This window comes from Otolemur garnettii, unplaced genomic scaffold (assembly GCF_000181295.1).
Source record: "Otolemur garnettii isolate 467f Iridium unplaced genomic scaffold, OtoGar3 scaffold00002, whole genome shotgun sequence".
NCBI lineage: Eukaryota > Metazoa > Chordata > Mammalia > Primates > Galagidae > Otolemur > Otolemur garnettii.
Window position 1 is genome coordinate 43,988,070 of NW_003852397.1, and position 14,344 is coordinate 44,002,413.

The following is a 14,344-nucleotide window of genomic DNA, read 5'->3' on the forward strand; positions in this document are numbered from 1 at the left end:
AAAAAAAAAAAAAAGATACATAAACAACCTAAATGCTTATCAACCCAGGAATGGATTAATAGACTGTGGTATATGGATGCCATGGAATATTATTCAGCCATTAAAAAAGATGGAGACTTTATATCTTTTGTATTAATCTGGATAGAGTTGAAACACATTTTTCTTGGTAAAGTATTACAAGAATAAAAAAGCAAGAATCTAATGTACTCAATACTAATATGAAGCCAGTAGATGATCTAATACATGTCCACACAAGAGAACAACATAATTCAATTCTAGATGGGGGAAGGAGGAAGGAGGGAGCTGGGAACAGGGGAAGAGGGAGGGTGTGCTCCCACCTAATGGGCATAATGGCAGGGAATATGGCACACCTCTTAGGTGCGGGACACAACTACAAGAGGGACTCTACCTAACAAAGGCAAATATTCTAATCTAGTTGTAAACTTGCATTAATCTGAAATTAAAACAAAACAAAATGAAAAACCTGGCCTGAATTTCCATTGCCACAGTGGAGAGTCAAAGCCTCTCCCCTGGTTTCCAGATGTAAGTCAACTCAAAGACCCAGAGATGGTTGATTAATAGGGAAGTTGAAACCCCTTGAGGAAGGGCCCTGAAGTATTGCTACAAGTATATACTGTACAGTTTCCTCCAAGCCTTCCTCAAAGAGATGCTCAGCCCTTTACTAGAGTGACTGTCAGCTGGGGAAAAGGAAATACACAGGCTTTCTGGGAATAATAGACACTGGTTGTAAATTGACAGTAATTCCTAAAATCTTATGATATCACTGTGGTACACCAATCAGAATGGGTTTTTGGAGAAAAGAAGCCAGTAGGTGATGGAGTATTAGTCCAAGTTTTACTTACAATGGGCCAAGCTGGTCCACTGACCCAATGACATTTGTCTTCAGTACCTACAGTTGTAATTGGGATTGCCATAACTGGCAACTGACAGCATCTCCCCATTGGCTCTTTGAATCTTAGGGTGAAGGAATATTTATACGTTTTCTTCACTGATGTATCTTGAGTGCCTAGAATAGTATCTGGCACATAATGGGCACTTAATAATTATATGTCAAATAATAAATAAATCAATAATCTGCAAAAGATACAAAATCTTAAACTTTAAAAAATATTTTCATATTCAAAAATTTCTTATAGTATTAATAGTACTATGTAGTATTGTAGTATTAATACTATAAGAAAATAGTACTAAATGTACTATTAATAGTAAATAGTACATTTGTTTTTGGTAAATGAACATTTAAGTTATTTATCACTAGACAGATTTCTGTCAATAACTAACAGCCACTTCTCCGCACTGACTGTTTTCTTGGTGCCTAGGAGTCACTGAGATTTACAGAGAGGAAGTTCTAACAATTCTGGCCTTTGGTTTGGCTTTCTCAGAAAGGTCGTGGTTGGCGGGCACTATTTCCCTCCTTCCTTGCTACAGTAAATCTGCTTATAGACAAAGAAGCTCAGCTGTCCTCACTTCTGCCCCACAATGAAGGGCAATATGTGTTGAAGTTTGTTGGGGGTTGGGCACTAACAGTGAGACAAGAGGTCAGGAATCACGGGGAAGGTACGGCGTATGTGCTTGTCTCCTGCTACATTCCCAGTCTGCTGCTGAGCCACGGTGTCCCCAAATATTTGTCGTTAGAGACGACAAGAACAAGTATTACCTCGAATTGAAAGTCCCACAAAATAACTTCTTCAGCAATATTAGCACTGAGTTTGCATTTAAGATGGAAATAAAACACAGAGCTAGAACACTGACCTGTGTGATGTAGATGATTTTGTGCAGCTGAATTAGTATCTGCTGAATAGGATCACTGATCTGACGTACTTTCCTCTGGGACACAGCAATTCCTGCAGATGCTGTGGGTAATAAAATTCTGCTGTTAGTCAAGTTCTCTTCCAAAAGTGATAGCAGCAGAAAGTGAAGTAAAATTCTGACACAAATTTAAAACAAAAAACTTACCCTACCAATGAGACAGAATGCAGAGACCCCGTTAACACATCAATATTTTATGGTATGGAATAAACCATATCTTCCCTTTCCTTCTCAGCAAAGAATGATATTACCTGTGATAACATCTGAAGGACTGTTTATCTCTTGGATATTTTGCTTTCAATTATAGCAGGCTGCCATCAAAAGTCAGTGGTGCCTTGGATACTGTAAAACCAGGCTTCCGACATGGGCTAAAGAAGAGGCTATCATGCTTTTAAATTTTTAATTCAATAGGTCCTCAATATCACGTTTGAGAAGTAATTTAATTCAAACTAACACATGTACTCAGTGAATTGGCAATCTTACAAAGAGAAGGAAAAAACCCCAAAACCCAAAACCCTCTTAGCTAAAATTAAGTAACTTTCAATCTGTTGATGACTACAAATTCTAATTTTTACCTAGATTTCTTTCCAGGTCTAAAAAGGACACATTTATAACCTATCCTGAATTCTCATCATAGAGTCACCACCTTCACAGTTTCAGGCCAATATGTTACCAAACTGCACAGGGTTGCTGCCCCAGCTTCTTACGTGACGCCACAAATGGTCCATTCTTAGCATGTAGACTATAAGGCTATTTAAAAGAATGGCTTTGATCTCTAGATTAGCTACAAGTCCACCTCGGCCTCCTTTCCCCCACAGCACCACACTGGAGAAAACGGAGAGGGTTCAGGTATGTCTGTGATGTGTATTTTCCTCCTTCCTTTCTCCTCCTCTTTCTTCCCTTTCCCATCTTCCCCTTACCCTAGAGAATCACCCTCTTTTAAAGGGAGGTGCTTCTTGCCAATATCCCTTTTTGAAAAAATGTCCCAAAGACATTATTTTTTCTCTTCATACAACATTGAGCCTCTATGAAATTAAAAATGAATATAATCATTGCTTAGCAACAGTTAAGATTTTTTTTAAAAAAATGATTCTTACATTAGTGCTTTCTGAGAGAGCTTGCATATTTTACCATAACTATTTTGTTTTCAACACATTTAAAGTGAACATTTAATGTGGTTGTTTAAAAAGAGTCAACTTGTTTTATTATAAGCTATGAAAATTTATATTTAGACACAAAATGCAATAAAGAATAAAATATAATCGTTTAAAGAAATATTTTCTTTATGGATAGCTTTAGTTAGCTAAGAAATTAGCACAAGAAATAATCTAATTCTAGTTCATCTTCAATACTACCTTGTTTAAGTGTTTGAAATTTAAAGATAGGTCTCACCTGGGCACTGTGTCTAGCTCCTTTAAAGTGTCAATTATTTGATTATTAATACGATGTTTAATAAATTACCCTTAGGGTAAAAATGTCAGGGCAAATCAGAAAGAATTAATGTGTCTATAAAATAGAAAACAAAGACTTAGAGTTTGCAGAGATGCCCAAGCGATGGTCCTTGCAGAAATAATTCTTAAAGTCTAGCTATTTGTTTGTCTATACTTATACCAAAAACTAAACACTGTGAAATACGGTCAAGTTGATGCTGCTGCAGGCACATTAACTTTGCATTTTCTGAAAATGAAGGGCTTTAGGTTTTTATATTAATTATTTTATGGTTTTTATTTATAAATGCAACATTCATAGGTAATGAGTTAAAATCTCACAGCATGGCAGAGAGTTCTTAGATTTGTGATGACATTTTGAGTGAGATATCACACAGGTTTGACTCTACCTTGCCACAAGAATGTGCTCATCTGTGGCCCTAAATACAAAAACAGAGAGTTAGCTAGAATGCCTGACTTTGGAACTAATCAACTATGTAATTTAACTTGAAAATTATTTTTCTTAATATATGACAGCTACCCTCTCAATCCAGTAAATGTTTGACCTCTGAAAATAGTTCTAATTGCTTACTCTCTAAAAAACAATTTTAAATGTTTAATTACACCCGCCCCTGTAAAAATAAGCAAGCAAGCAAACAAACAAACAAAAACATCAGTATTGCAAATGATGCTGAAGACTCCCAGAAGCCACCAGGTGGCTTCACATCCACCTCTCCAGAAGTAACCTCTGATATTAAAGTGGTGTGTTGCCTTCCGGTCACTTTTCTATCCATTTGTATATATACATGTGTGTCTCAAAATAGTATTGTTCAAACTATAGTTGAGATCTGAAATAAATTTAATGGGTCATGACCAGCATTTTAAAAAATCGAATGAAATGCATTATGACTAGATAAAAAAAGTTCAGAGTGTATTGCAAGGGTCCACTCAATCAAGATTAAAAATATGCTTCTGATTGATGGTCACTTCCAGGAGTTTGAAAGATACTACTATAGAAAATCTACAGTATTTTTTCCATCCTTTCCTATTCCATTCCTTGCATCCCTCCCTCCCTTTCTTTTTAAACTAATAGCAACACATGACTATCATATAAACTGCTTTACAGTTGGTTTTTTTTTTTTTCACTCAACCACGAAGATGCCTTTTTTTATCAACACACCCAGTTGTAGTTCATTCTCTATAACTGTGGAGTATACTGCAATAGTATTGCATGTTCTGGAGTTTACATAACCACTTCTATCTTTATGGGCACTTTGCTTTCAATTTCTCAATGTTTATAAATGATGCTATAGTGCATGCCTGCAGCCTCACTGTACACAATAAGTACAAGAATTCTTTTAGGGTAGACAAGGAGATGTGAACTAGCTGGACCCTATAATAAACACATTTCTTACTGTAACAAATACATTTTACAAGTGGCTGAATCACTTTATACTCTAATCAGAAAAGAATCCATTTTTCTATGCCTTGGTTAACATTATATATTACCACACTTTCAAATATTTCCAATCTCATTTTTTCTATTTTTTTTTAAATTTAACTAAATGTGAGGTTATTGTTCTTCTTTGGTGAACTTCTTGCTTATACCCCATGCTTTCTTGTTCTTATTGATTGGTAAATGCTCTTTACATATTCTGAATGCTAATCCTTTTACTTCATTTCATATGTTAAAAGTATTTTCACCTAATCTGTTATTTCTTTTCTATTTAAAGGGCATGTCCTATTCCCATCATCTAGACTCAGGTGCCACAGGAACAATCTCACAGAGCTGCTGCTACTGTATCAAGGCAAGCTGGGATCTCATCATCAGTTCAGCACTACTAGGTGCTCTGGCAGGATTACTAAACCATGTCATGAGTTAGGCTGGAGAGAGAAAGAAAACTTGGGACTGAAAATGATGTGTGAGGAGTCCAGCTCTAATATTTGCAAACTCTCTTGATTCCCTTGATACTCAGGTAATCCTGGGTACAAGAACCATTCTTCTTCATTTCCTACCTGATCAAATCTCACAGTTTTTTTTTATATTTTCCTTCCCCCAAATGTATACTTATTTAGCTGTTAATAATTTTGGGAAAACAAAAATGATAAAAATCCAAATCCATATCTTATTTTTATGCTTCATTTTAAGAATAATATCTACTACATTCATGGCAAATGTTAGTCATACCTTTTATCTAGGTTGAAAGCATTCCTTCTGAATAAATCTTTCAGATTAGCTCACTGAAAATAATATACTTCCTAAATATTCACACAAAAAATCAGCATATGTTTATTTTTACAATTTTGTCCTAAGAATATTTTTACTAAAACAATTTTTCCTTCATCAGCCATCAGTGAGGAGGATCATAGTTCGTATGTAATGCCTGTCATACATAATATGCCCATAATTAATATCTATGTGATATTTCCTATTGTCAACTGTATATGGCATTTTGTCCCCTTAAAATTTAAATAAAATTCAAGTTTAAAATATTAGAATACGTTGTTTGCTTTTATAGTTCCTTTTAAAATAGTAAATTTGACTAGTACGTTAAAACTTAGGACTAAACTAAAAAATTCCTTATAAGAGGTAGTTTAGTTTACTTCAAAGGGTCAAAGGTAAAAAAAGTAATTATATTTGTTAGCTTACTCCACGGTGAACATGACACTAAAGAGCTATTTTCCCCTCTGGAGTGTCAGCCAGGACAACGTGCAGGAAGAGCAGGGCTCTCTTAGCATGGACTTGGGCAAGACACTGGGAAGCATTTTCTACACTTATCTCATGTAACCCACACAGCCACTCTGAAGGGCAACTGCTTTTATCCTCATATTACAGATGAGGACACTGAGTGTTGTAGTCTGAAGGTTTCCAGATCCTTAAAATTCACTGTTGAAATCCTAAACCCCAGGGGATGTTTTTAGGGGGGAGCACCATTGGGGGTGCTTAGGTCAGGAGTGCAGAGGCCTCGTCAATAGGATCAGTGACCTCCCAAAATGGCCGAGACAGAGCTTAGTCACCCCTTCCACTGCATGAGGACACAGCTCGAAAGAGTCATCTGTGAACCAGGAAGCAGGCTTTGGCCAGACATGGAACTTGCAGTGCCCTGATCTTGAACTTCTAGCCCCCAGAACTGTGAGAAATAAATCTCTGTTATTTATAAGCCATCAGTTTACAGTGTTTTCCTATCACAACTCAAAATTGTGACCATGAGAGAGCAAGACAATGAGCCTTAGGGAAATTAAAGAAAATGCCCAACCAAGAAAATGGAGCAAGTGAGTGTTGAGACTTGAAACCAAGTGGACCCCCAAACAATATTGGTATATAAGAGAGTTAAAGGGCTCCCACTTTTCCTCCTAAACCCATCCCTAGGCGGCTGTGTGATCATAGACAATCCCTCTCATTGTCGCAAATGCAAAATAATGTCTACACTCCCTGCCAGCCTGAAATACTGTTTCTTTTCTTGAAATGGTTGCTACTTTTAATAAATGTTCTACCTGTCCCTTTGAACACTTAATGGACTAAAATAAATATTTGGGGAAAGTATATATATGTAAACTAAACTTTGTAACCTGCACTGTACACTCTATTCTGTTTTATCTCATGGCACAATAACCAAACAGTGCAGTTAGATGCCCAGTCCTGATGACTTCAGACTTCTTTACAATATTAAACTACAATACAGGAGGCACACCTGGAAGCTTTTAATTACTACAAACTGAATGAAAAATGGATTACACTGTATTCTCCCAGGTGATCAAAATATGGTATCGATCTATTAGTTTTCTGAATTCTCTCTGTTAAGACTGAGAAATTTTTGGACAACCTAAGAAAAGAAAGGCTGTGTCTGTGAAGAAGGAAAAAAATATTTTTTAATGAATGAGGCCAAAACCACACATGAACTTCTCTACGTTGCACCAGCTATCCTGGCAAAAGACAATACAAATTCACACTCTCTTCTTTATTTTTGTAACAACAAAATAAAGTACCTTAATTATATTTCAAATCTACAAGTGTTCAGCAATCAATCCCTGGGTGCCTGGTAGATGATTTGGCACTCATAAAGGTTTCAGGGGAGGGTCATCCAGAGAACCACAGATGGGAGAAAAAGAGTGGGTGCTCACATTTGAGGAGTGTGGAGAATTAGAAGGCCTTTGGTAGGCACAGGGCATGAATTGCGTGTGATGGGAGATGTATTTATATGCTGGCTTCCTAATAGAAGGAACAGTTCCATTAAAGGGCAGAGTCTGTGATGTTAAAGCCACATTTGGAGAACAGCAAAGCGTCCAGTTTAGCTGGTGTGCAGTGCAACAGAAAGGTACAGTACTTGCCCAGCTGAAGAGGTAGCTGACTGTATCTGAGGAAAGGTGACCTCGTGAGAAGAGGCTGAGAGCTAAAGACAGAAGGCCTGGCATAAATATTCTCTCTCTGCCAAGAACCAGCAACAGGGTATTCACCGAGTCACAACTTCTTTGGGCTTTGTTTCTTCATTTGAAAATGGGAATACAATGAAGGGGGCTGAGGTGACAGACACTACGGGGGGGGATGAGTCTACAGTGTGTGATGACTGTCTGTGCAGGGAGCTGGAGACGGAACTGTTGAAGCTTGGGGCTGAGTGATTAAGAGAATAATGTCCCTCCCAAAAGAGAAAGGGAAGCAGCCGAGAAGATGACGATTAGGAGGCTGGAGAATGGGATAGGATACTATAATGAGGCAGGCCTGGGCCCAGGTCCTCTGCTGTCCCCCACCACTGCAAGAATTTTCCACAGGGTAACAGGAAGCTGAGTGAAAGCATCAGCTCCTTTCACCTTCTGGGTGATCAGGAACTAAACTTGCTTGCATTTGAAACTTCAGAAACAAGTTGCTTAAGGGCCACAGAAGCAAGGCTGCTTTGAAGTTCCTCACTCTTGAATTCTGGCTGAATCTCATTTGTGTAATGTACCTTATATCCTGTCCAGGTTTAATATTTTTTGGTGTGTTTGAGGTTAGGGTTTTTCCAACTTTAAAACTGCTATTTCTTTAGGGTTTTTTTTTAATATAAAATATAACCACAGGATATTTGAAATCAGAATCCCTAGAAATGGCTATACAACACACACGGCAAGAAGCTCTGTGGAAAATTTACTTCTGCATTATTTCCCACACCTAATTTTGACTCCGTGAGCTGCTCCAGTCCTGCAGCAGAGTGTATGGGGGACGCTGCCCCAAGATCAAGTGGCAAAGACGAACCAGGGAACAGAGAAAATTTCTGGGCTTTAAAAAGCAATAGTCTAACAGAAGGCAGAGAGATTCAAAAGCACAGTCGTTGAACAAACGCTTCTTCCTGCCTCTCCTGGGTGGAGAGATAAAGATTCTCTGAGGATGGAGGATGAGGAGACACGAAGAAAAGAAGGCCTCAGGAGAGATCCAAAGTTCAGCTCACTTTGGGCAGAGTCTAGGGTGAGAGCAGCGAGGAGGGGAGAGCTGGATGACAGAGAATTTGGGGATTTAAGAGTGATGAGGCTGCCTGCCCCAACCCCACGGACGAATCTGAGAGGATGCAGTCATGCTCCTTAGTCATGCACCACTGTGGCATGGGGGAGGGGGGACAAGGAGGGGGGCAGTAGACACAGCTCCATGGGGTGTCAGAGCAGAGAGCTTCTGCTGAGTGCCTAAGTCCTGTGCCTGGAGAGGTGAGAAAGAGTAGGCCAATCCTCCAATGTCCCTGAGAGGGTAAGGTGACAGAGCAAGAGAGCTCGCCCTATGGAGGACTTGCCTTCATGTGAAGGGGACACAGCCACATGGACTAGGAACTGGAAATGGGTACAGCTGTGCCACTTTGGACACCACTGCGGTGGGAGAATGACCACACTCAGTAATCAGATCAACGCCGGCCCCAGTGCTATGCTGACTAAGCCCTGGAACAAAGATTCCACCCAGGAAAACAGAAGAACAATCCTCAGTTTGTCTGATATCAGACTTTAAGTTTGAATGATAAAGAAATTACCCACATATTAAAATTTAATCTGCAGGCTAATTAATTATGTTTTCTAAAATCAGTTCATATAGATATTAAGTTCAGGTTTGGGAAAATATAGGCAGTTACATTTTTATTCCTGATTGTTTAGCCTAAAAATAGCATATGCACTTGGTCTAGTTCACAGAGCCTGACTCTTATCCAACGATTTGGTTGTTTTTTACACTATGTTACAATTGCTGACCAAGTCACAGTATCTCCCTCTATCCCCTAGTAAAGGGAATTTTTCTTTTCTGAAAGTCAATTCCATTGATGAAGCCCAGAATTCTTAAGGAAAAAATGTTGCAGTGTGAGAACGACACTATGAACAGCTCTATGGTTGCAAAGGCTAACCAGTCAGCCAAAAAGAAACAGAAAGAAAAGATGGGCTTCCTCTCCCCACCCCAAGCCCATTCAATTACCTGGACAAAAAACAAAATTAGCCTAAATGTGGAAAAGAAGGCAAAATGGTGATTGCTTTAGTCTCTGATAGTATGCTAGAGCATTTTCTAATTACCCTACTTGATCTTAATCTAACAGTCTTGGGTAGTATCACAGATATTTAACTAACAACACCAATAAAGAAGCAGGCAGTTTTACAGCCCCATGGTGTCATAATAGAAGGTAACCTGTAGAAATTGATACATTGTTATGATTTTCCACCTGGTCAAGAGCTTGACAGCAAAAATTATTTGGTTTTATTGCCCTGTAGCAATTTCACCAGTCTTACGCCCGACTTAGCATCCTGTTTCAGCTTGCTCTGCTTCTTTGCCTGGCTATATAAATGCGTGTTCTCCAAATGCTCTTGGAATCAGTTCTTTTGTCTTTTATGTGATTCTACCATTGGTGGGTTAAATAAGACACAAATATTTGCTAAAGAATAACTTTCAGAATTGTGTTCTTGTACTCTAATATAAAAGGAAATAATATGTAGTTGAATAAATAACAATTATGATTGATACACTATGTAAAACATCCCAGATAATCTGTTGAATCCATACTAAGCAATGCCAGTTAAGAATAACAAGTTCTCAGCCGTGTGGAGGGCAGGCAGGTAACTCAGAGAGAAGAAAGAAGCCCTTGCTTTCAGGACAGTGGACTGCTACCACAGCCATTAGAGAAAGGTTTGGCCACACCTTAGTTATTTCATCATTTTTCTTGAAAAGGGGGATTTAATAGAAGCTTAATAACAGAATTAATGATTGATACTCTGTTGTGCATTAAATGTACTCTGAGGACTTAAAACATTTAACTACTCTTCCAAACAGGAGCCAATACATGGATAGATTCCTAGCTACTGGTGCTCATGTTTCCATAAAGGAATAATTTGGGTAAATGTCTATGAGTATAAAATGGCACAGTCCATGTGCAAAAGAGTCCACAGGAACCTAAGGTCCTTGGTGTCTGGCTTTCTCATCACGGTTGGCTCATCTGTCACCATTCTCAACATTCAAAGGTATTTGCAAATATTCAAACTATTTTTGAAAATATATTAAAAATCATTAATAATGAAACATTGGAATTTGAGAGCCATACTTTTCTCCATTAACCCAATTATTTTGTAAACTATGCTACGATCATCGCCCAAGTCACACTGGCCTCCCTCAATTCTTACCAGAGAGTGGTGTACCTTCCAATTCCTTCTTCCTCCAGGCTGTCCTCCAGGCAGGAACCCTGAGTGCAGGAGTATGAGCTGCCACTTGACAGCTGATACAAGGTTTGCACTTAGTCTTGAACTGAGACCATCAGTAACTTTTGTGAGACTGAGTAGCTCTCTGAAAACATATTACCTACAAAGACTGAAAAACACCTACATCTCCAGGCAGCCTTCTCCTGGGACCTGGCACACATTCCCTAAGTGCATAAAGAATTAAGAAGCAGATCATCATTGGTAAAGGAAATGCATTTTCTCCCATTCCTATTCTAATCTGAAGTCTAAAATATGTACACATACATAAATATGTTTAATATAACGAAATCATTTTAAACAAAAAAATTAAAAAGTCTAACATAAAAAAATCATTGGTTTCCCCCGTTGTTTCAGATTACTTACGCAATTGTTGTCAATACAATAGCACAGGTAAACAAGGCCTTCTAGAGTGGTAAGTCTGCACCAGTTACTCAATGAGCAGTTTTCAAAGGCCTAATATTAGAGGATGAGCTCAAAATATATACAGGTATACCTCACTTTATTGTGCCTTAATTGGTTGCACTTCAAAGATGCTGCATTTTCTACAAATGAAGGCTGTGGCAGCCCTGTGTCCAGCAAGGCTATGACTATCACTTTCCCAACAGCATGTGTGTTCACATTGTATTTCCAGGTCACATTTTGGTACTTTCTCAATATTTGAAAATTTTCACTATTACTATATCTGTTATGGTGATCTATGATGCACAAATGACCTTAGAGGTTACTAACTGTTTGGAGAAACCACAAACCATGTTTATGTTTGTTGTCAAACTTAACAGATAAATGTGTGTGCGCCGTCTGCTCCACCAACCTGCCACTTCCCTGTTTCTCTCCTCCTCAGACCTCCTTATTCCCTGAGACCCAAGAATCACACCAATTAATAATCATAGGATGGTCTCTAAATGGTCAAGTGAAAAAAGTGACAAGTGTCTCACTTTCGATGCAAAGTTACAAATGAGTAAGCTTAGTGAGCAAGACATGTCAAAAGTCTAACAAAGGCAAACAATGTAACCTAATCACACACACCTTACATTCACCTAAAATAAAGAAAATAAAGAATGCTATCAAGATGTTAACTAAAAAAAAGCTGAGATAGTTTAAAAACTAGACCTCTTGTGCCAGTTAACCAAGTTGGGAATACAAAGGAAAAGTTCTTGAAGGAAATTAAAAGAGCTACTTGAACAAAAAAATGATAAGAAAGTGAAATAGCCTTATTGCTGATACAGAGAAAGTTTTAGTGGTCTGGATAGAAGAGCGAACCAGCCACAAAATCCTCTTAGCCCACACAAGGTTCTAATGCTCTCCAATTCTATGAAAGTGCAGAGAGGTAAGGAAGCTGCAAAGGAAATGTTGAAGCCCAAGCTCGCAGAGGTTAATTCATGAGGTTTAAGGGAAGATGCCATCTTCATAACAAAAGGTCAAGATGAAGCAATGAGTGTCATGGAGAAGCTTTAGGAGGCTAATATTTTCTTTTCCAGAAGGTCTGATTAAGATAATTATTAAGGATGGCTACCCTAAACAACAAATTTTCAATGTAGACAAAACAGTCTTCTTTGGGAAGGAGATGTCATCTATGACTTTCACTGCAAGAGAGAAGTCAAAGCCTGGCTTCAAAGCATCAAAGGAGAGACTGAGTCTCTCGTTAGGTGAATTTAAGTTGAGTCCAATCCTCTTTACCATCTCAAAAACCTTAGAGCCCTTAAGAATTATGCTAAATCTATTCTGTCTGTGCTCTGGAAATGAAACAATAGAACCTAGATGACAGCACCTCAGTTTACTGAATATTTTAAAATTTAAAAATTTTTTTAATATTTTGAATATTTAAAATAGTCAGTAATATATTAAAGATTACTGACTATTTTAAGCCCAGTGTTGAGACTTACTGCTCAGAAAAAAAAAAAAAAAGATTCCTTTCACCTTTCACTATATCACTGTTCCTTGACAATACACTTGGTTACCAACAACCTCTAATGGAGATAGATAAGGAGATTAATATTGTTTTGATGCCTACTAACATTACATCCATTCTGTAGCCCATGGCTCAGGGAGTCATTTTGACTCTCAAGTCTTATTATTTAAGAAATACATTTTGTAAAGACTACAGATGCCACAGACAGGGATTCCTCTGCTGGATCTGGGCAGTCAACTGAAAACCTTCTGGTAAGGACGCATCATTCTAGATGCCATTAAGAACATTCACAATTCATGGGAGGAGGTCAACATATCAACATCAACAGGAGTTTGGAAGAAACTGAAAAAAAGTGACTGCAGATATGGTCAAAATAGCACAAGAACTAGAATTTGAAGTGGAACCTGAAGAAGATGTGACTGAATTGCTACAAGTTCATGATCAAATGTGAATAGATGAGGACTTGCTTCTTATGGATAAGTAAAGAAAATGGTTCCTTCAGATGGAACTTCCTAGTGAAGATGTTGTGAACATTGTTGAAATGACAACAAAGGATTTAGAATGTCCCATAAATTTAGTTGATAAAGCAGCAGCATGATTTGAAAGGATCAACTCCAGTTTTGAAAGAAGTTCAACTGTGATTAAAATGCTATCATAAAATAGCATTATATGCTGCAAAAAAAAAAAATATATTTTGTGAAAGGAAGAGTCAATCAATGCAGTAAAATTCACTGTTGTCTTATTTTACAAAATTACCATACCCCAACCCCCAACCTTCAGCAACCACCATTCTGATCAGTCAGCAGTCAGGAACAACAGGACAAGAACCTCCACCATCAAAAAAGACAGGGACTCGCTGAAGACCCAATCATTAGCACTTTTTAGCAACAAAGTATTTTTAATTAAAGTGTATAGTATGCACTGTTTTTTAGACATAATGTTATTGTACACTTAATAGAGTACAGTATAGCATAAACATAACTTTTGTTTATACTGAAAAACTTAAAAACCAAAAAATTATGTGACTTGCTTAATTGTGATAGTCTCTTTATTGGTGTAGTCTGGAACCAAACCCACAATATCTCCAAGGTATGCCTGTATATATATAAAAGTTTTACTGAAAACGCTTACAAGATAGTTGGGAAATATAACTAATATACACTAAATTCCAACAAACAATATAGGAATATATTCATTACATGTCAAATTACATTGTATAGAGTAGCATAGATGTTTTGATGAAAACTGTTGAGTAAATTTTTATATGATAAAAAATGCTATGCAATAAAAAAGAAGGTATACACTCAAAATCACTTCAGCAAATATAAAAGTTAATTTTAAGTACTTATGTCAATAACTAGCTTGAAAATAAGCTACTAAAACTTGCTCTCATATGAGGACAACTAGAATATTAGTTGTGCTCTCTAGAATATTTTGATGAAACATTACTTAATTTAGATCTAACCTTTAAGACTAAAAGGCAAGTGTAGAAATA

General features: G+C 37.5%; 1 protein-coding gene across 1 annotated transcript in view; it reads right to left on the reverse strand.

Annotated features, from left to right (window-relative positions):
* Positions 1-14,344, reverse strand: part of NEK10 (NIMA related kinase 10) — a 219,000-nt gene that overhangs the window by 27,897 nt on the left and 176,759 nt on the right. The window contains exons 31-32 of the mRNA XM_003781754.1: positions 3,668-3,697; positions 1,774-1,874 (exon numbers count right to left, since the gene is read on the reverse strand). Of these exons, the coding sequence (XP_003781802.1) occupies positions 1,774-1,874; positions 3,668-3,697 (131 nt within the window). The remainder of the gene's footprint in view (positions 1-1,773; positions 1,875-3,667; positions 3,698-14,344) is intronic.